The sequence below is a fragment of the Populus nigra genome, chromosome 2, assembly GCF_951802175.1.
Source record: "Populus nigra chromosome 2, ddPopNigr1.1, whole genome shotgun sequence".
In the NCBI taxonomy this organism is placed as follows: Eukaryota; Viridiplantae; Streptophyta; class Magnoliopsida; order Malpighiales; family Salicaceae; genus Populus; species Populus nigra.
In genome coordinates, this window is record NC_084853.1 from 43,392,853 (window position 1) to 43,415,594 (window position 22,742).

The 22,742-nt window shown below is 35.6% G+C and overlaps 4 protein-coding genes across 7 annotated transcripts; 1 reads left to right on the forward strand and 3 right to left on the reverse strand.

Moving 5' to 3' along the window:
• Positions 1 to 369: 369 nt before the first annotated feature.
• On the reverse strand, positions 370 to 3,882 carry LOC133683084 (syntaxin-71-like). The gene is made up of 9 exons (XM_062106599.1): positions 3,583 to 3,882; positions 3,359 to 3,484; positions 3,090 to 3,255; positions 2,876 to 2,961; positions 2,666 to 2,734; positions 2,531 to 2,575; positions 2,111 to 2,173; positions 1,928 to 2,004; positions 370 to 605 (listed from the first exon to the last, which is right to left on the reverse strand). Exons 1-9 carry the CDS (start codon positions 3,736 to 3,738, stop codon positions 593 to 595), a joined length of 801 nt encoding a protein of 266 aa, XP_061962583.1. The 5' UTR covers positions 3,739 to 3,882; the 3' UTR covers positions 370 to 592.
• Positions 3,883 to 4,807: 925 nt separating this feature from the next.
• LOC133681903 (uncharacterized) lies at positions 4,808 to 12,952 on the forward strand. Of its 3 annotated transcripts, none has more exons than XM_062105093.1 (14): positions 4,812 to 5,271; positions 5,859 to 5,917; positions 6,198 to 6,306; positions 6,664 to 6,764; positions 6,872 to 6,940; positions 7,574 to 8,179; positions 8,926 to 9,458; positions 9,538 to 9,602; positions 10,444 to 10,523; positions 10,874 to 10,978; positions 11,426 to 11,565; positions 11,644 to 11,772; positions 12,106 to 12,258; positions 12,369 to 12,952. In XM_062105093.1, the coding sequence occupies exons 1-14, from the start codon at positions 5,076 to 5,078 to the stop codon at positions 12,511 to 12,513; spliced, it is 2,490 nt and encodes an 829-aa protein (XP_061961077.1). In that variant the 5' UTR covers positions 4,812 to 5,075; the 3' UTR covers positions 12,514 to 12,952. The 3 variants fall into 3 exon arrangements, with proteins under 3 accessions (XP_061961076.1, XP_061961077.1, XP_061961078.1); XM_062105094.1 differs by having other exon boundaries at positions 5,219 to 5,271; positions 5,859 to 5,921; XM_062105092.1 differs by having other exon boundaries at positions 4,808 to 5,271; positions 11,426 to 11,772.
• A 405-nt stretch (positions 12,953 to 13,357) lies between these two features.
• On the reverse strand, positions 13,358 to 16,706 carry LOC133681904 (calmodulin-binding receptor-like cytoplasmic kinase 2). The gene is made up of 6 exons (XM_062105095.1): positions 16,381 to 16,706; positions 15,338 to 15,579; positions 15,081 to 15,249; positions 14,857 to 14,946; positions 14,433 to 14,734; positions 13,358 to 14,169 (listed from the first exon to the last, which is right to left on the reverse strand). Exons 1-6 carry the CDS (start codon positions 16,628 to 16,630, stop codon positions 13,903 to 13,905), a joined length of 1,320 nt encoding a protein of 439 aa, XP_061961079.1. The 5' UTR covers positions 16,631 to 16,706; the 3' UTR covers positions 13,358 to 13,902.
• Positions 16,707 to 17,404: 698 nt separating this feature from the next.
• On the reverse strand, positions 17,405 to 21,305 carry LOC133682190 (pentatricopeptide repeat-containing protein At2g46050, mitochondrial). Of its 2 annotated transcripts, none has more exons than XM_062105469.1 (2): positions 19,154 to 21,305; positions 17,405 to 19,048 (listed from the first exon to the last, which is right to left on the reverse strand). In XM_062105469.1, exon 1 carries the CDS (start codon positions 21,120 to 21,122, stop codon positions 19,308 to 19,310), a length of 1,815 nt encoding a protein of 604 aa, XP_061961453.1. In that variant the 5' UTR covers positions 21,123 to 21,305; the 3' UTR covers positions 17,405 to 19,048; positions 19,154 to 19,307. The 2 variants fall into 2 exon arrangements, with proteins under 2 accessions (XP_061961453.1, XP_061961452.1); XM_062105468.1 differs by having other exon boundaries at positions 17,405 to 19,058.
• Between the last annotated feature and the right edge of the window lie 1,437 nt (positions 21,306 to 22,742).

The window sequence follows — 22,742 nt, forward strand, 5'->3', positions numbered from 1 at the left end:
TATATTTTTAAATAAAAAACGCAGCTCTTCATTGCATAAATGTTAAGGTAGCTGCGTTAAATTATGCTCTCAAAGTTGTTTCACTGGCTTTTTTTCCTTTTCCATTGAGCTACAAAGCTATAAATTTTACTACTTATTTTCCTATAAAACATATTCGACAGTACTTATTGCTATGGTAAAAAAAAATAAAAAATCTAACTTCTTTTTGTTTTTTATTTATTCACTTGATATCACAACCATACCATTCACAAACTAAGTTTTATACCCAACTTGAAAGTAATCTAGCTATGCATGGCGCAAATTAACTAATGATCTCAAAATACTTCATTAGCAGCATAGAATTGAAAACGCCAACTACAAGAGACTCGATGAGACCCTGATAAAGTGGGAATTATATTAAAATGTCTCAATGTTTCAGTTTCAAGTTGCTGGAAATTACAGTTTATGAAGAAATTAATAGCTACAGATGTAAAGACTCTTCCAGTAAACATTATGCAGTACAATGATGCATGCAAAGACGACCCAGTAGCAGCAGAAAGCTGTATGTGCCAGGAGATTAGTAGTTGTGGAAGTGTTTGCTGGAATGCTCATTTCACTTCAGCACACTGCAAGAGAGAAGCAATGATCTCAAAATATGTAATAAAATCGTCAAAAGCTTCATCAGCAATCCGAGGTTAAGTAGTCTGCGTTTTCTTTCACTGATTGGAGGAAGATGGTTCAAGCAGCTCCTAGCTTAGCCCAGACAGTTCTGGACACAAAATGCATGGCAAACAAAGCAGAGCAGCCAAACATACCAGTGCTTTGAAGCTCATAACATGTAGACAAGACAAAACCTTTAAACAATCTTTTGACAACACATTCATGGAATCATCTTATGGAAAAATTTGCTGATACTTTTCCCCATTTAATGGCTTCTGTTATTTCACCATTTCCTTTCTCTAGAAATGACAAGGTTCAGGGGTATTAAAGATTCATAAGTTTTTATCTTTTAAGATAAAAAAATACATATATTTCATAGCATTAACCAACTTAAAACTCAAGAACAAACATCTTTATTTCTTGAATTTAAAGTTCTTTTAAATCATTTATTACCTTGCATCATTTTATACATTTCCCTTAAATATATTGATTTTATTATTGGAGGGTCTTTAAGCCCCCTGATTATAACTGTTTTTGTAAGTATTCAAGTTTCTATTATTAGCTTGAAGTTCCTTAGATTAAGCAGAAGAAATCCAAGCATTTGAATATATTAATTAACCATTATCCCAAAAAAACACTAAATAACCTTTTTTAAATTACATATCTTGGATTCGGACATTATAAGTTAGGACACTGGGATGGATTTTTCATTAATTCTACCTCTTTTTCCGTCTTATGTTGTGGGGGAAGGGTTGTGGGTAAGCACACTTGCTGGAAAGAAAATTTTGCCTTCAAATTGTATAAATCCAAATCTAACAGTTTCACTTCTAGGAAACCAGATGCTCTCCGCATCATTGATATGCAGGGGAAAGCAAGTGACGACAATGCCTCTAGACAAACATCAATCCGGAAGAAAATATATCACTGGATAAACTGCAGTATGGAAGCACATGATGACAACATAAAAAAAATATATATATAGTTGCCAAGCATAAACAACTACGAAGATGTCAAATATCGTTCATGTTCATAGGAAGATCAGGACTTGTCCAACATGAAGTCAACAAGAAACAGGTTGAACTTCGAACACTCATGATTTGTTAAGTCACACCTGATTGATTCATTGAATAGCTTGTAATTGAGCTAATTCTGACTTGAGCTAAAACATGTTGAAACAATAATGTAGCATGGTTTGCCTTCTTTAATCAAATTATTATTTGATATTCCAAAACAAAATAGCAAGCAATATAAGGAAGTCCCATGTCAATCTCGTCCAAAAAGAACTTACTTGTAGAGATAGGCAGCAATGCCTAAGATTATAACCAAGAGGATGATATCAATACAAAAGTTGCGACTGGACCTCATCTGTTTTAATATCAAAAGGCAAACATAGGAAAAATGAGTGGTAGACTTGAAACAGGGGACAGCAATAGTTTTCAGTTTCGAATTATCAAATTAATGATGCATTTACCTTGTTTATAGTATCTTTAAGTCTCACATTAGTAGTTTTAAGGTCAGAGGCTGCTCGGTCAACCTGCAAGAATGTCAGAGGATTACTACTGAAATTTGATGTAACCAACCGTTTAAGTTAAAACATCAAAACAAATTACTACCATTTTGCAATGAATAATATGCACAGCTTCTACTATTATCTAAAGTATTAGATGATCGTTCTATATTCAACGTAATGATCATTACTTCTAAGAAAAATGTCACTTCCCAATAACCAAATCACGATTAGTAACTGTGATTTTGTTTTAATAGATCAAAAGCAGGTGTATACTATTATTGCCCAAGGGGAAAGCCCACTTGCCATTATGCTATAGCTGTTAAATACCTCCGGTAAAATGTACAGTTCAAAGGATTATAATACCAGGAAAGTGGAAAATACCTTGTCATCAATTTCATCCATCAATGGCACTTGTCTGTCCACCTCCTGCAGACAGCATTCGTAATTCAGTGATAAACAATATTCAAAATATTTACCACTCATCAGAAGTTCATTGAAAATAGGACATAACCAAACCTCATTCATGTCATGGGCCATGTTTTTCAGAGTGTCCAAACCTTCTGCTATAACATCTAAACCTTGATCCTGCAAGAAGTCAAATCAAATCCCAGAATAGATCATCAATAACTTCACTCAAGTTTTCTCCATTAACCTCATTGCACTTGAAATCATGACCTTTTCCGATCACGATACAAGTAAAAACAAAGAAAAGCACAAAACACTTGCCTGTTTCACTCTCCGCATTTCATATTCCTGCCTAAACCGATCCGACTCTTCAGTTTGCTGAAAATACTCATCATCAAATCTTCCATCTGATTCCAAATTCAAAAAAAAAAGAAGAAAAAATCATCGAAACTTCAACTACAATCATCCCATCCACGAAACAAGAATAAACAATCAAAAAACCACTAATCAACTCCAAAAAAATTCATTTTTTTACCATAAGTTGAATCGAATTTAATTCCTCCATGCGATGCTGAAGGCGCAGAATCTCCACCTTGTTTAGCTGCACTAATATTTCCATCTGCTACAGCTTCGATTCTATCTTTTAATGCAGCAACCAAATCACTTCTCACCTCGCGCTCTTCTTTCGATAGCCCTTTCACCTACACCCAAAATTATTATTATCCCATTAATCTCCATTGTTTCTAACAACAAAAACACGTTTTTCAAATAGCTAATCAGATATAACAAATTTACAAAAACAACCTGTTTAAAAGCGAGTCTCTGTAATTTAGGAATTTCCTCAATTAATCGAGCCTTTGTTCTTCGAATCTCTGCATTCATAGCAACAGCCGTAGCCCTGCTTTTCTCTATTTTCGCTGCCTCTGATTTCTACCAAAAAAAGAAAGAAACACCCTTTATTTCCCTTTTCAATTCAAAGAAAACAAACAGGGAATAAAAAAAAAAAGGGAAACCGAGGTGATATTTACCTGGAGAAGAGCATCGAGGTCGGCCTCAACGACTGCGTATAAGCGAGCGAAAGCATCGTCGCCAGCAGCGTTAAGGTTTTTCTGCTTATCGACGTCGTATTTGTCAAATTTCTTGCAGATTGAATCGACTCGCGTAACCAAATCGATGACAGTCATTTTTCCGGTTGGATTAAAACTGAAAGTTGTGATCTTTTACGTGTTCTGTCTCTGACCAGTTTCGTTTGAGCGGTTTTTTTGTTGTTTTTAAAGTTGTTTTTGTTTGGACACGGAACAGAACGAAGGGACGGCGAGAGTTTCGAAGGCTAAAATTCGGTGGGTCCTATGTCTAAGTCCTTACAGTTTTAAGATGGCCGCTTGATAATGACACGTGTTGACATGGAAGAGTTCTTTTGACCAATCGGATGGTTGCGGGACAGGAGTGGGACAAACAGTCTTCCTTTTCTTTGTCTTTTCTAAAATAAATAAAAATAGTTTTTTTTAATTCATTTTGAAAAAAAAGATGGATGATGAAATTAAATACGAGACTTATAAAAAAATATAATAATATCTCTTCTGCTTTTTTACTTTTCCTTATATTTATCTTTATAAAGAAAAAAATTTACATAATTAAAAATTATTTGAAAATATCATAACGATTATTTTTTAAAATATTTTTAATTTATTTATCAAGTTTGTATCATGTAAATATATAAAATTTCTATGATGATAAAAAACTCATTAGTATGAAAAAAAATAATGGTGGTTAAAAATAGAGAAAAATAATTATTTTTATGGATTTATTTTGAAGAAAAATAAATAGATAACAAAATTAATTATGAAATATATAAAAAATATAATAATATTTCTATCCATGCTGAATTCCCCCCTCTTCTACTTATTTATGTTTATTTTTTTTATAAACATGAAAATTCATTTTAGAGGTGTTGGGGTGTTATAGTAATTGATTTTTAAATTGTTTTATGCTTAAAAATATATTAAAAAAATATATTTTTTTAAAATTATTTTTTAACATCAATATATCAAAAAGATTTACAAACATAAAAAATAAATTTAATTAAATTTTTCATAAAATATTGTTTGGAATATAATTTTAAACGGTTAAAAATAAATTTACGAAAAAATGTTCAGCTAAAGTGACATAGCTCATGAAATAATCAACGTGTACCCTCTGATGTAATGCTGTTTCCAAGTGGAATCAAAGATTCTACCTTACAGACCGTCCTCCCCTGTCCTTAGTCCTACCCCCAGGCAAGTGGCGCGTGATAAAGAAAACTCCATCATTTGCACGTGTGGTTCACTCTCCCCCAAACAAACCTAGACAGAAGTCGCAGAACTCAAGTCAACAACTAGACGTAGTCACCTTACGCGAAATCACATTAAACAAAGAAAGAAATCACCTACACACACCAAACAAATGCTAATTTATTACATCCATCCCCTGCTTAATAAATCACATCATCTCTTATCATATCTTCATCTTCTGCACTAAAAAAATGGCAGAGAATTCGATTCTGTTCTGCTTCCCTTCTTGTTATTTTACGATCCTGTCACGTCTTTTCGTGTTCTTTTCTCTTCTTTTTTGCTGCTCTCATTCAGCAAATCAGTTGGGTCCGTACAATACATTTACTGTTTCCAGTTTTAGTTACCCAACAACTAATGTCAGGCCGTTTGATTTGCGTTACATACGAGGTCCGTGAGTTCATATGAACTGGCCCTTTTAAGCATTTGATTGGACGAGTATTTGTTTTTTTTTTTTTTATGGATTAGTTTTGTTGGCTGTTATATGATTGGCTGATCGTCTCAAAAGTTCTGAATTAAGTGAAGAATTTCGTCCCAGTTGTTGAAAGATGATTGCTGTTTTTACTTTTATGTCTTTGCTAGTTGTTGATTTTGATTAAAGTTCGGCTCTTGTTTGATTGCTTATTGTTTTCATTGATCTTGAGATCATGAATGGAATTCATGATCTGAATTATTGTATGATTCAAATTGATTCTGTCTAGTGTAATTTATTTGAGCCCATGAAACTGAGCTCAATTACTCATTTCTTCTACTTGATTATTGTTTTTATTGAACACTATGATGTTCATATCCCCGTATGTAATTTCTCTTAATCAGTGTGTTAAAATTTAGGGACCTCAACATCAAGATTTAAAATTTACTGAATGTGGGATGGCTCTTTCAAACTCAATTCAATATTTTCAGCTTCTTGGATTTTGCAAGATGTTGGTTGGAAGATATTTTAATCCTAGCTTTTCTGGTTTTGTGCCTTTTTCCAGTTGATTTGCCCGCGTGGTTCTCTTCTGTGTCTATAACAGTGCAGTCGGACGTAGACCTTGTGAGTATGTTTTATCTTATCTTTTTTTTGCCAATGTTATCAGTTTTTTGAATTTTGCAAGAGAAGAAAACAAAAGAAAAGAAGTGAACTGTGCATTTTTCGGATGGCTACTTTTGATGCCTTCATTTGAATTGCTATTCTTTAATTGGCTTGCACGGATAGTGGACTTGTGCTATACAAATTGCCTTTGAAAATCGATGCAATTGCTGATGTTGATTGTTAATTTTGCTCATATCATGTTTTTGATTTCTTATTGGCTCACGGTTCAAGTTTTTCACAGGATGCTAAAAGCATATCAAAGGTTCCTAAGAGCACACTGCCACTCATCTGCATCAGAGATGGCAGTCCTCCACTGCCAGATGTCTTAAACAGTTCCCTTATAGAACTAGGTAAAAGAGAGAAACAGATCGAATTGTTTTAGTTTATCCTCATGAAGCTCTTTTTTCCAAAAGAAGAAAGAAGAAAAAATAATCAAATGTTTTGCATACCTTTTATTACTGCCTAAATTCTTTTTTCAGTTGTTCCAATGAAAGCACCTGACTATTTTATTCTTGCCCACTGAATTCTTCACAACAGTGTTGTACATGAAATGCCAGAACCTGCCTCGTTTTTCTCTGATAGTCCTTTTTCTGTAGTCCTTATTTCTGCTTTTGGTCGGGATGAGTGAAAATCTTTTCTTTATTCAGTCTCATTGTTTGAATCAAATGAAGGAAAGACTGAAGTAGCTGTCACTGTTTTGGTGTCAGGATCCTTCTCTAATGGCTCATTTCAAAGAATTCAAGGTCCTCAGAATGTGCAGTGCTATCCAATGCAGAGAAATATAACAGCGACACTCACAAATGAGCAGGTATGCCAACAATCCTTTCCTAATTGTGGTAGGTGTGGATTATTTCACTAGTGCTCTGTTCCCTTCATGTCAGCGAGCAGAGTTTAAATTATAATTTTTTTATGCAGATATCTCCAGGAGTTTGGTATCTAGGTCTTTTTAATGGCATCGGACCTACAAGGACACAATCAAAAATGGTACATTTCATTTAAACTAGCTGTATTAGTAAGCATTCCTTGTGATGTCTCTTTTGAATTTTGATCAAATTCTATTGTTTCAGTGAACTTCTTAATCTTAGGAAGCTAGCCAGCATGTTGCACCAGCTAAAAGGAATATAGTTGACTAATAGGAGCACTGGCTTTAGTGAAATAGCTGCTGCTGTTCACTAGGAGAAAAGTTTGGCCATATATAAAAACTTAATGTTGAAATCACTTTGATAGGCTGAAGTTAATTTTTCATTTGTAATAGCAGGATGAACGCAGCTTCTTATTTCCAATTAAAGGGAGAATCAAAAAGTTTCAGAAATTTCTGATACAAGTGTTTATAGTAGCAGATTTAGAAAGCCCTAGAATACTGAAGTTGATATTCTGGACAGACAGAATTCATTCTCCTCTTTATAGTCACATTTAATTGGTTTTTGTTAATAACAGTGTGTCTTTGTGGCTGTCTTGGTGTCTTACTGGTTTATTTCCTATAGCCTTTTTCATTCTAGTTCTTTCTTTTTTTTAGTACCTTCTGCCCCCCCTTCATCGAAGGACTCACATTGGGACAACGATGAATATTGCTATTATTTAAATATTGAATTTACTATAAGTCATCTGGCATTGCAGATTATCCGTAGCCCATCATACTCCTTTAGTGCCAACATCAGTGTGGAAGGATGTGCAACATCAACAATGTGGGGACAGTATTGCAACCAGACAATTGACCCTTTTTCATGTTCTCAAGCTTACAGCTACAATCCGACAGAAATTTTTTCTGGTGCTAACTTACAGACAATACAAAATGTGGTTTCATGCAAAACTTTTGAAAGTTATTGCCATGGAGAAGGTGAGCCAAAAGTATATGCATTGGAGGTGTTGGGAATAGCAGAACAATTAAAAATTGTGGCAGCAAATGTCAGTTTCACTGCTGCCCCAACAAATAGCACTGGTAATGCTAGTGTTGCTAACTTATTGTATTTCGCTCGGCATGGTGCAATGCCTTCAAAGGCACTGTATGATTATTCTGGTGACATAAGTAAAGCTCCTCTTATCATTCGTACGCCAAAGGTTGGTCGATGGTTTGTTACTATTTTACCCACTAATCTTTCAAAAGAAGTTGGGGGGATTCAGAATACTAACATGCAAGTTTGCTATTCCATTACATGGCAATTGCTTAATTGTCCAGTGGGGAAGGCTGGATTGAATTGCTCTTCAGAAAAGTACATGCTTCAGGTAAACTGTTCCAGGAATGTGTGTTCTTTGAATCTTGATTATGAATATATTCCGACATGCAAATCTAGTTATATGATTTACTTCAGAATTATCTGAATCAGATACTTGGATTTGCTTATATCGGTGACACTGATAGTGGGGTTTGTATGGATGAAGTTGCTATACATCTTATGCTCCTATGGTAGCAGAGAAATAGGCATAATGCTTGAAACCACAGAAAAATATTGAAACCTAGGATTTTAATTGAATAGAGAATTCAATCTTTAACATAGAAAAATAATTATAGTTATTTTTACTTACATGTAAATTTGGTTAGTGGGTACATACACCACCATGAATTCCCACACTGATCCTTGCCTGTCTGAGCTGTAGAAATTTGAGTTCATAAATCATAGAATGGCTTGATATACAATCTGGGCTCCCCCTCCCTCCCTCTAACTCTCCCACACACATACTCTAAGGATGGGTGATGGTGATGAAAAGCATGTGTTAGCAATTGTGTCTAACAAAATGGGATCAAGATTTTGTTGCAGAGATATTGTGTTGGAAGCACTCTTCTGTACTTCACAATAGTTATGAATTGACTTACTGATTGTGGAGTGTGATATTAATATCAATTTTACCGCTTCAAGAAGAAGTTTGTAGATATCTTGTTTAACACAGCACGTTTTTGTTTTATTAATGCTTGATGGAAGTTATCCGGACATTTTCTTTTTTCATTTACAAGCCAAGACTCCTTCTTGCAGACAGTTCTCAGGAGAGACTCCACACCCTTCGAATCCTATTATTTGCCCCTTAGTGGAAAAGTGTCCCCAGATTCAGCTGATTTTCCTCTTGAACCCCTTTCAAGCAATTCCTCATACAGCAATGAAACAGATACTTGGACGTATTTTCTCTTAAACATTCCTCGTGGTGCAGCTGGAGGGAACATCCACATCCGGATGACTTCAGACGTGAAGATAAACTATGAAATATATGCTAGATATGGTGGGTTGCCATCTCTTGACAGTTGGGATTATTATTATGCAAACAGAACAAGAAGCAGTGATGGTTCCATGTTTTTCACGTCGTATAATTCAACTGAAGAAAAGATCGATTTTTACATTCTATACGTCAAGGAAGGAACTTGGACATTTGGATTAAGGTCTTTAAATACCACTATCATCCCTTCAAATGATCAGACTGTCATGTCAGTCTCTGTTGAGAGATGCCCAAAAAGATGCTCCTCTCATGGGGCATGCAAAGTAGCTCTGGATGCCAGTGGATTGGCGTCATACAGGTTTTATATTCAGCACTTCCAAAGTATGACACTTATCCGCCCCCCTAACTTCTCATAACTTTGCCTTTTTATTTCTCAGCTTCTGCTCCTGTGATCGAACGCATGGGGGATTTGACTGTAGCATCGAGATTGTATCACATCAAGGTACATATTTTTTTTTTTTTTGGTTTTAAACATCCTTGTAGGGGTCATTATCTAGTGAATGGTAAAATTCTTAGAGCTTGCGGCCACGGAGAGTAGGTTTGAGTCCTGTCAGTCGTCACTTCATGCAAAAAATGTTGAAAGACTGGACTCCCTCCAAATTCTCCTAGGACACTTCAGTGGGGATATAACTTTAGTTTTCTTTTTATTTTTTTAATACAAGATATCCTTCCTTGCAAATTCATCCCTGATAGTTCTTTTCTTCCAATACTTCTGGAATCGCTATCATGTTGTTCTCACGGCTACACTTTGTCGCAATGGAAGTAAGCAGAGCTTTGAAAAATCGCTCACTGACTATGTAACTTCTTAGGCATGCAAATGGTTGCTTTAAAAGAAAAATATTTGTAAGGCTTTCAGAAAACTGGCAAATTTAGAACAGGAAGTTTGAAATCATGGTCAAACTGTCACCATTTGACAGAGATCTATGTAATTCCTTTTCTTTTTCCTGGGTCGTGAAAGATACTTTAGGAAGCCTTCTGAGAAAAGCATTGATCTCATCTAACAAACTTGGATTTATGAAGTATAGACCTCTGAATGAATTAGCCAGTTGGAAGTTGCAGGAGGCCAGCAATGGTTCTTTGACTTGAGTTTGTGAGACGAAATTGGAGAGAAATGCGCTTTGCACCTTTTCTTTCACCCTTTTTTCTTTTAAGAATTCCATTTTGCATGTGAAATGAAGGTCAGGAGTTATGTAGGTCACATATGGCAATCGATTCCCTTTTTTCTTTCACCCTTATCATGCAACACAATAGCCCCCTATTCAAGTAGCTTTAAACTTATGTAGGTCACATATGGCAATCGATTGCTCTAATTGGATCAAATGCTGCAGCTATACTTCCTGCATATTGGGCTCTTAGGCATAAGGTAATGCTATAGTAATTTTTTTTATTGGATTGACTATTTTTTAAATTTAAAGCAAAGATTAATTCTTATTGCTGTCATGGTGAAACACTTTCCAAGCAGCCCAACCTTTTACTGTAATTGGTTTTTTAGTAACAGTGTACGATTGATTTGCCTTGCAACCAACAAGAAGAGGTGAGCGATGATTCATGAATCTCAAGGATGTGCCAGTGGTAGATATCAGGGATAATGTTCATATCTATACCAACCCAACATTCAGCTTTGGAGTTGATTTCTTCAATTGGAGAAGATGAACCTTTGATCCCCACTATTTAGTTTAACATTACCAAAATGACCTTTTTTTCTCAATGCAGGCATTTGCAGAATGGGTTATCTTTACTTCTAGTGGAATTTCAAGTGGATTATATCATGCATGTGATGTAGGCACCTGGTGTGCATTATCCTTTGGCGTCTTACAGGTACATCTCAATTTTCCTTGCTTTTGTATGCACTATTGATGGAGAATATGATTTCTGATGGCCCTTGAAAGATGATTTGCTTATATATTTTACTGTAATAATGCCAAGAAAAGTATCTCAGAACCAAGTGAACCTAGGATTTGTGTTTGTTTTGACATGAGAAACACAATAAACAAGCCTTGAAGCTATTTGAGGATCTTTAGTGAGATATTTAGAAACAAAAATTTATTTTCCCTTTTTCAGAACGTTTGAAGGAATGTGTTTGCATTAGTTTAGAAAATAAGAGTTGTATAACATTCAGCAGTTTTGAATCTCTCTCCAACTCAAATGCCTTCATTCTTGTATAACTTTATATTATTGTCTATTAATTAATTTATTTTAGGAAAATGTGAGATCTTAGGTTTACTGGCTTAAGATGTTATTGACTCATCAACTGGAATGTTTCAGTTCATGGACTTTTGGCTGTCTTTCATGGCAGTGGTGAGCACTTTTATATACTTAACCACCATTGATGAAGTCTCTAAACGAGCGATTCACACAGTTGTTGCCATCCTCACAGCCCTAATGGCGATAACTAAGGCAACCAGGTATGTTTCAAGTTTGTCTGATGCATTTAGCAGGGTACTGTGGGAATTTAAGCATGTAAGGTTGATTAAACTCTGCAGGTCTTCTAATATTATTCTTGTGATGGCAATTGGGGCACTTGGTCTTCTCATTGGATGGTTGGTAGAATTCTCTACCAATTTAAGCTCACTTTCATTTTCAAGGGGATTCTGTTTAAATGTGCCCACAAGGTAAGCATCTTTTTGAGATCACCAATGAAGATTTAATATCATGCTCAAATGTGATATATAACAAACAATGAGCTGCGATAAATGCATGCATTGACGTCAATGTATTAAAATTAAGATTTTAATGAGGTTTGCGTGCTTGAATTTCAGTTTGTGCTTTTTTTCGCCATTTTTTTCTCGGAAATTCTCATTGCTTTTGGTAACAAAGTAAGTTGCAGATAAAAGTATTTTTACATTCCATACTGGAGGGTGCATGCATTGCTTGAAGCTGTATATACCAAAAAAAAAAATTGTGGTTTTCAATTTAAAGAAAACCGAGCTTGTCTTTTATTATAGGTGGGAAACCATTGGAGCCCAGCTCAGTAATTTAGTCAAGACACTTTTGAGAAGATTCCGATGGGGTTTTGTGCTAGCAGGGTTTTCTGCCCTGGCCATGGCAGCAATAAGCTGGAAGCTGGAAAGCAGCGAAAGCTACTGGATATGGCACAGGTACTATGAAATACTTTAGCAAATATAATGTGGTTTTATTAATTGTTTATGTCACTGGTTTATTTTTTATAACTCTTTCTCTGATGTTTGGCGTGTAAAATGGTTTGCAGTCTGTGGCATGTCACCATATATACATCTTCCTTCCTGTTCCTTTGTTCAAAAGTAGACATAATTATAAATAGCGAAAATCAAACAACCCCAGATGGAAACTATGGGTTGACGCGGCAGGATTCATTTTCAAGAGCTGAGCCATAGTTAGAGGGAGGAGAGATTTTTGCAGAATTTAGCCCTCAACTCCTGAAAGAAAATAAGCTATCTCCAGTACATATGAGAAAATGTAGCCTGTCCATACTGAACAAGACTTCCTCGATTGTATCTGCTAAAGCAGCTCTTACCGAAGTAAAACATGCGTCCTACTACATCAACAAAAGCCGTGTTGCCAATTCTTCTTCTCATAAATATGAACCCTTTTTTGCCAGGATTTTTCTTCTTTTACATTTCTGTGTGTGTACAAACAAAGTTAGGTTCGACAGGATAGGGAATTAAGAAAAGATGGAAATATTGAAAAGATTTAGGGGGAATAGATCCACCATTGACGATGAATTTCTTGATCTATCAGTCTTGTAAGATTATGTCGGTTATTTGATACATTTTTCTGATTAATAAAATTTAACTTCCTCATCGTATTTGACTATTCTTCGCTCTTGACCACTTGCAAATCAGATCTTAACTTACAATGATGAGAGGTAGTTGGATGCCAGAAAAGTCTGGATCTGTTGATTAACTGGAAAATGAACAAAAAATATAAAAGCTGGATTTTAGTTTTGGAGGTTGTTCAAGGAGCATTGGTGTCTCGCCCACGGACAAAGAAGTTATCGGTCATTAAATGAAATGAAATTATTGTACCTTGACATATAAATTAGCAAGTGGATAGATGGGACCTCGTCCTCAACTAGAGAAGTGCCAGCTGCTTATTGCAATCTGAATAAACTAAATGCAGGAGAGAGATTGAACCAGACATCTAGTTTCCAACTTAGACGCAGTTTGCATGCAAATGGAGATCACGGGAGGAAATGTTTACATGTAATTCCTGAAAAAGTGATGGAAATATTGCAAGCCTATCGATATACAATATTAATCACATAGTTTACAATGTTTATGTTCTCACACAACATCCATTTGACATGGATTTCTCAAAATGATATCGTTCTAGATTGGGGGGTGGTCTCGAAGAACTATTTCTCTGCGACAATACAGAAAAAAATACAAACCCCACTCTGTTTAGAAATGTTGCAGAATGGATGGAAACAACATGAAAGATTAAAAAACAATTGTAACCAAAAAGATGAAGAAACAGTAAACACAAAATCAGGTGGAAGAAAGGCACTTCGTCACCTTAAAACGATTTTCCTATATACATTCATAACTTCACAACGAACACCTCCTATGATCTTGCAAGCAGTGGAGTCTTATTGAGCAATATTGTGCCATCTTGGAAATCGCTCTATGGAAAGCTATCAATCTTTTTTCTACTCTGACCACCCTGCACACTTACTCTCGAATCACTTGTTCGTCTTAAAAAGCAACCTGCTTGGGTTTTTTCTCTTCACATTATCATTTCTGCAATACTAGGCAGCTATTTGTTTATTCTTCTGTTATTACTGAAATACTCCCCTGTGATTTAGAAGAAAAGGAACGAAAATCTGAGGCTGATTGTTCCTTGTAATCCTTACGGATACTCCAAAGAATCTCAGCACATTTCCTCATGCTTGGCCGACTCTGCCTGTGAGGAGCCAAACATTGCAAGGCCAGTTCAAGAATCTTTTCCAGGGCCAAGTTATTTGCAGCGGTACATTTTAGTTTCGGGTCCAGTATTAAAATGGCATTACCTTCCGCAAACTTCTTTATTGCCTGCGCAAAAACTGACTGAAATCAGAACAGATCTATTATTGATTGCTTTAATTCTCTTGGTACACAGTTCCAACAAAATGTGAGATTAGATGGGAGGGCTGGGATTGCTTTCTAGGCTCTGTTAAGGACTTCCATGGTGGGATCCATCAGATATTGCTAGCACTGGATAACTATAGAGCTGGGATTTTATAGTTTTACATGACATAATTAATATTTAGTAAGACTTTTATTGAGTGAAGAAACAGAGGGAAAGAGTATTGTACCCATTTTGCAGTTATACGCTCCTTGATTTCCCTTTTTGCTTCAATAGGGCGCCTACCTGTCACTAGTTCAACCAGCAATACACCGAATGAATAAACATCACTCTTCTCAGTCAATTGATAAGTCCTCAAATATTCTGGGTCCAAGTAGCCAGCAGTTCCTTTAACTTGGGTAGACACATGGGTGGCACCTGAATCACTATCAGCTGCCAGTCTAGCAAAACCAAAGTCAGCTACCTTGGCTCGAAAGTTTTCTGTGAGGAGGATGTTGGAGGACTTTATATCCCTGTGAATAATTGGGTGATCTACATGGAAAGCCACAATGATCCAATAAGAGATCTCAAGCTTTTCTGCAAGTGTCAGAGAAATAGCAAAAGCTCTAACTTTGATACAAGTAAAATTAGGTTGGTTGCAATTAAAAGAAAACCTGTGTACATGTGAAGATAAGTGATTGCATGAGCCACATCAATTGCAATATCTAGGCGCACGGCAAGGTCAATAACATTTCCATGAATACCTGCGTCAATGTCATTCGTGAATCAACAAAATTCCCACATTTGCAAACATATATCTTCATCTGCCACATTCAACACCCATGAGCGTGCACACAGACACACATGCAGGCATAGAGAGAGGTTGCGAAGAACTCACAATCCAAGTGTTCTCTGAGAGTTCCATTGGCAACATACTCCACAAGAACAATTCTTTCATCTTCATGCTCCAGATATCCATAGAACTTTACTAGATTTAAATGCTCCACCTGTGCCAGTGTTCGAATCTCACTTTGAAATTCTACACCTAAATGCTTATCATATACACTCTGCAGACACAGATAACCAAGCAATCTGTGAAACCTCAGAATACTCACATTCACTGAAGCAGAAAAATAAACTGCAACTTTTACCAACCTTCTTGGCACGTTTGATGGCAACAACAGTTCCATCTTGGAATCTTCCCTTGTATACTGTCCCAAAACCACCTTGTCCAATCTTGAATGTAGGAGAGAAGTTCCTTGTGGCTGCATAGATTTCCTCCATGGTAAAATTTACACTCCCAGGTTCTCTCCCATGGACTGAATTGGCTGGACTGCTATATATACCTCTTCTTGAACTTCGTCTCCTTTCATTGCCACCAGAAGTACTAGATGCAACTGAAAGGAACAAATTTGAGTAGTTCATTCTAACTCTACAAATTCATTTCATATAGAAAAGGAAAAAAAAAGAAAAAGATTCACCATGTACTTCAAGTATGCTTCAATGCTCTGAAACTAAAGCGTTGTCTCACAAATTGTTATGTGTTTAGTAAATAAACTTAAAATCGGATATACAAGTTTACTTTCTTTGTTTGTTTGTTTTTTTATTAATTACGCTTTTTTGAAATGGGCCAAGAACCCCCAGTTCCTGTTGCTTTGGAATAATACCAAATCTGCTTATTTAATTTGTTATTATTCGGCCCAACTTTTACCAGAAAAGCGATAAATAACAAAGAAGTAAATCAAATTGGTGTATATAACAAGTAATGCCTTTAAAAAGGGAAGGGCAGGGTACCAAACACATTTGTTAAGGTTTCAAGAAATTTATTGATAATCAAACGTTGTCATAGCATAACAATAAGTAGACAAGAAGTGATCTTTGAAAAACCATGCATATTCAGTAATTTCTCATTTATATCCAAATAAAAACTTATAGTAAAAGAAAACTATTCAGGATCTGATCCCTTGCTTCCAACACAACATTTAAGCCATGATTTGTTTACACAGAAGATAAATTAAAAACAAACCATCATTACTGTGTTGCAATCCCATTCTATAGTCCAACCCAAAAAGAAAAGTCTCCAAAAAAGACTATATCATATGAATCAAGAACCACGTCTCAAGTTTCTTACCTTTTCTCTCAGCAAAAACCTTACCGCAAAACAGTAAAAAAGTCAACAAAACAAACAAGGAGTTTACCAGAGGGAGCTTTTAACTCTTCAGAGTAACCAAAGTCCTTTGAACTGTTCGGCTCAGGCTCGGGAGGCGTGAAACAAGCAACAAACACACCGGCCATTGATTTCGCGGCCACCGACAACGGGTTCCGTTTCTTCAAGGTGGAGCCGCTGGAGTAGGAGGAGGATGTCGGGGAGTATGGAACACAGTCCGGCGTATGCCCTACGCCGGAGGCTGGGGTCCGGCGAGCGTAGCGAGAATACGGGCTCTGCATTGTTTAGAGAGAGGTGGGTAGAAATGGCGGGTAGCTGTTGTGTTAATAAAAAAAAGGGGAAGACTTTGATTTTTCAAAGGTGGGTGTGGCTAACGTGAGCCGTTGAAGTTATGAATGGGTAACTGGCACCAACTATAATTAAGCTTGATCATCGAGGTTTCAATTTGATTATTATAAATGATTAGCATTAAGGCCCGCTGTATTATTTTTCTTAAATTGAAAGTTTTTTTTTCTTTTTTTATATAAAATATTCTTGTTTTTGTTTTTAAAAAATATTTTTATTTTTTTATTATTTTTTTATAATTTTAGATTGTTTGATATTAAAAATAAATTTTAAAAAATAAAAAAAACACTATTTTAATTTATTTTAAAATAAAAATATTTTAAAAAGCAATCATTACCATAATTTTAAACATTACCTTTCTTAATAAATTATTGAAAAGCTAAAATAATCTAGAAAAATAAAATTATAACTCTAATAACAAGTGTGAGTATGAAATTTTAAATTTTAGATACCGAACGGGAAACTTCTAATGAGTTTGAATAAAAAATATGATTAGTAACACGCAAGTGTTAGATTATGACGGTGAACAAAGGGAAAGTAGGAGTCAATGATAAAAATAATAATAATAATAAATAATAAAATTGGCAGAGTCAGTAGAACTTGTAATCTAGCAGTGGAGTCTCTTTACGGGGATTAAGATTCGGCTTGCAATAAATTAAAAAGGAGAACAAAACCAGAAAAGAAAACCAATTAACAAGTCAAAACACTAGTAGGATGAATAGCTGAATAAGATTAAAATGACGATACCAATACATTTTGACTTGTTAAAAAACGGATCTAAAGATTGATCGATTGATTTTCCACAGAAACAAAATCATGTGTTGGTTATTGACGCTATCAACACTCTAGAAATTAGAAAAAGTTGTTAAATCATGAGGCCGGGAGTGTGGACAATCTTCTCTCGTTGAGCCACAAAAATCCCACAAGGAAAGGGTCATCTTATTGCTTGGTTGTGCCCTGAGTCAAATCCCAGCACTTGGTAGCGGCTAGTGGCCTTCATTTCACTCATAAAGACACCGAAACATCCTGGCCTCTCTTAGTGCTGGACAATTTGCACAGAGACAGAGAAGGGCTGTGATGTTACACTTAACTGACACATGTCAGTTTCAGGAGTGTTTTGAGGGTCTGTGCTCTATTCATTTTGTCCCCAAGTTGTAATGGATGGTAGTTTCTGATCCTTTCCTTGTCCAAATCACAGTTGGTTTCACACCAAAAACCCTGATAGAATATAACGTTTAGTTGATCAAGAATTCTTGCAAACTACTTCAGAAACAGAAGCTGAGTGGTTGATCACTTCAGCAGGCCCCACAGATCCTAGGATAATAGAATTCACAAAAACCTCAAATTCCGTTACTGACAAAGCAAGAAATCATCTGGATTGTCTACCTTCTTTGTTTCTCAAGCCAGTCTCACACACTAACACGGAAACAATGCATAATAACTCTTATGACAGAAACATTAATTTGATTATATTCTACCAAACCCTCCCAGATTAAGAAAAAAGTGATAGCCGTTGCAAAAGAGAGGTCGTGTCCATGAGGAAAGAAACTCCTTTCAGACTATTCATTTTGTATTATGTTCGGGAATTAAAATTAAAATTGCTTGCAGCTTTAAAGAGCATTGGCTAGATTACTGATTGCAGTTCGAGGAGAATCTTTCCAAATCATTTGCATGCGCAGAATTCGTACCACACAAATGCACCACAGAGGTGGAGCTTGACAGACATAGGAATAACATTTATATCATGAGAGTGCACCGCACATGAAGAGAGAAACTCCTTACCCTTTGATTAGAAGTCAATCAACTGGTCTGTGCAGTTAGGATGGAGATTGTCAGAGTTATAAACAGTGATAAGTACTGAAGTGGCAGTGGAAAAATGAAAATGACAGGGTTTTGCAGTTTGTTGAAGATTGCCAGAGTTTAAAGGGAAACTTTCCATCAACACCTGTTTTACAACAAATAAAAAAATGGATTGGTGTTAATTTGAATTGTTACTAGGGAGATGTGACCATTCAATCAGAACCCAACCAACTTTTAGTGGTAGAAGGCGGTTGATGTTTCTATACTGGATCTCTATTACCTAACATATGCTGATGTCAGCAACACAAAGAAAAGGACGAATGGAAGACATTTCTAGCAAGGATGTTGCGATATTTGCATTATGAAAATTATCCAAATGACTTCAAAGATGCATACTAGTATCAGATTTTAGTTGAGCCACTTGTTCAATGACTCGAGTGAGCAAAAAGCTTGACACCTGAGTTGCGGTTTAACTTGCCTTCTACATTTGGACTGTCTCGCCCAACTAGGCCCAGTAAGATGAAAGGGGGTTAACCTTGCCATCCAAACATCTTCTGCGGATTTCTTGTTAGGAACAACAAAAAAAAATTAAAATTAATGATCATCACATTTGCAAATAGGCATACCTCTAGACAAGAACCAAACTGATAAACACTCACCACCAGTCGAGAAGCTTGTTTCAAGCCAAGGCATCAGAAGAGGGGAGCTATAGTGCACGTTCATCCCAAACATTGTCATGCATGGCATGTACTTCGAAAGAAAATATTGTTCCTGTATTACCCATAGGGCATTCCCTAACATACCATACACCGATTAAATTTTGACAGGAACTTCATCTATGGTACCAGCATATTCCATCCAGCTACAACCTGGAACTCCGTGACCACACCTATCCCTCATCAGTTTGTGTATTCTTGCCACATCATGCCAGTGACCTTCAGAAGCAAAGACGCTAGACATAAGAGTATAATTTACAGGCTTGTTTGGCTCAATTTCAAAAAGCTTTTCTGCAGCCCATTTAGCTAATTTTACGTCTCCGTGGATTTTACATGCCCCGATAAATGCTCCCAAGGTGTCTGAGCTATACCCAATTGACATTGAATTCAAAATATTAAAAGCCTCATCCAAGAGACCGGCTCTACCAAGAAGGTCAATGAGACAAGTATAGTGCTCTAAACCTGGCAAAATATGATAATCTTTCATTAAACTAAAGTAATGAAGCCCCTCATTTACTAGCCCTGCGTGGCTACAGGCAGAAAGGACTTCCAGAAAGACAATTTGATCTGGCCATACACCATCAGCTAACATCTCCTCAAAAGTATCAATACTATTTTTTGGAAGACTGTGGAATGCATACGCACCAATAAGTGAAGTCCAAGTAACAAGATCAGGCTCCAGAACTGCGCTAAAACACTGAAGCGACATTGCAATGCTACCACCCTTGGAGTATGCATTTATTAAAGCATTTGCGATTGATAAAAAGGCATGGAAACCATTTTTAAGTACATAAGCATTGACTTGCATAATTTCGCAATAGGTCAATGCACTGCTGCATGATCTAATAATGCTAGCCAGAGTAATTTCATCAGGTCTTAAATCTTCTTGAAACATTCCAATGAGAAGTTTCATAGCTTCCCCCCCATCTCCAAGGCGACCATAACCCACAACCATAGTATTCCATGAGACTACATTTCTAGCAGCCATCCCATCAAAAGCCTTGCGAGCATCATCTATATTTTCACTCTTTGCATACATATCAACAAGGCCACTAGCCACCAATACATCTAAATCAAAAGACAGTTTGATAGAAAGACCGTGGATCTGTCTTCCTAGGTTACAAGATCCCAGAGTTCCACATGAATTGAGCATACTAGAAAATGTAAAACCATCCGTCATAAAATTCTCCTCTTGCATTAACTTGAAGAAACCGGAAGCCTCTTCAGCTAAGCAATTCATAGCATAGCAAGACAACATCACATTCCATAACACCAAATCTCTACAGTATACTTCATCAAAAGCACGCCTCGCTTCCTTGACTAATCCACATTTCCCATACAAATCAACCAGAGCACTGTTGACAAAACTATTCACTGCAAAACCCAATTTCACTATAAAACAATGCAATTCTCTACCAATCTCGACATCATTTAACTCGAGACATGCGCGAAGCAACCCATTAAGAGTTATGGCATCAAAACCTACCCTATCGAGCAGCATTTTCCTAAAATAACAAAAACTCATGTAGACACTTGACTCATAATTACTGCCCCTGCAGTCTACAAGCCCGCAAATCACAGTATTCCATGTAACCACATTTCTCACATGCATTTCGTCAAACAATCTGTGCGCATAGTTAAAGTCTTTGCATTTTATATAAACATTCAAAATCTGATTTTGCAAGGACAATACATTACAAAATCCCAACTTTATAACATGTGAATGTACTTGTTTTCCTTCACGAAGAAAACCCATTTTGGCTGAGAAGTTTAGGGCTCTGGAGCAGAAAGAATGGGTTGAGTGGGGATCGGTTAAGTGAGTTGACTCGGGAACGGTTGTTAATGATCTGAGTCGAGTAGGAGGGAGAAGTGAGAGAGATTTGGTGAAAAGGGTTGTTGTTTTTGGCGGCATGATTTGGTTTCTTGGAGAAGGAAATGGCGGGAATGGTAACTGACGTTTGAGAATGGACGGTAGGGATTGAAAGAAAGTGGGATGTGGAGATCGTCGGAAGATGCAATATGAATTGAGCACCAAAGTTGATCGTAGGAAAATTATGGAGTTAGTTGCTGGAACTTAGAAGAAATGATTAATTAGTCCTCAATGGTTTTAAGAAATATATATATTAATTTAATCTCTATGTTTTTAAATCCATTTATAAAATTCTTTGTCTGTTTTATGCTCTTTTCTAGTTTATTTTGATTTTAAGAAAATAAATAGTATGAAAAGATTGATGAAAAAAACATTTTTTATGACAAAAGTATGCTAAAGTATGCATGATTAGCATTGGTGAAGGAACTATTTAATTGTTTTTCATGATATATGAACTATTTGATTTTATTGTCGAGACTTTGCAATAAATCCAATTTTTAAAATTATTATTTTTAAAATTAATTTAATTTTTATTATACTTTCAAATACAATCGAGGTTATCAATTTACTTAATCATTTACAATTATCATTCTTACTTAAAGGATCTTATAGTTATTTTTTTCTTGATATGTTTAAGAGAAACAGCTTGAATGTCTTTATATTTTAAGGATTATGTCCTATCTATTTTTATATATTTAATTATATCTAATTTATAATTGAGAAGTCCTTAGAATGTGTTCAGGAACGCGGTGCAAATCGTATTTTTAAAAAATAAAAATAAAAAAATTTACTAAAATTTAATATGATTTATATGTTTTGAATTGTTTTGATATGCTGATGTTAAAAATAATTTTTTTTAAAAAAAAATCATTGGCATGCATCACCCTACTAAACACTATGTTAATGTCCCTAGCTAGTCTATTATTCTGTTAATAGTAAAATTAATGGGAATACATCACATGATTTGCACATGACCAAGTTCATATATATATATATATATATATATAAAAGATTACATCACCCCGTAGTCTTCTTCTTGTGTATGCAGAACAAGAATCTTTGACATTAAGATAACATAAAGCACAAGTAGTGTCGTCGTTCAGGGATCACGAAGGCAGACTTTGCGGTTTTCGTCTTCTAGGGAATGGTTGTAGATACAAGGTTAGGCGCAGGTTGTTTACAGGAAGTGATGTTGGTGGGATTTTGTGTGGCCACGAGACCTTCCTGGAGCCGAGGGCCTTGAATGGCTGAAATGTGCATCGAGTCAGTAATAATATCCGAGGTAATGCCATGAAATTATTTTCTTATAGTAACAAGTGGGCAAAAAATTATAACTGGGGTATTGTGGAAAGTAATGGCGTGTGTTTGGAGTATAATAATAATTGTTTTTAAAAATAATTGTTATTTTTAAATATTTTTTAATTTTAAAAAATGTATTCTTAATATTATCACATTAAAAAAAATTAAAAATATAAAAAAAATTAATTTGAAATAAAGAAAAAATTCAAAATTCTACAAAAACATTTTTAAAATACAAAAACAAACATATCCTATTTTGAGATAAAAAAACGAACCCAATAAAAAAAAAAAAAAAACAAAACTTGCTGGTTTCTTACTTCTCAAAGCTGGGATTATGTAGTAGTATTTTTTTCCTTTTCTTCC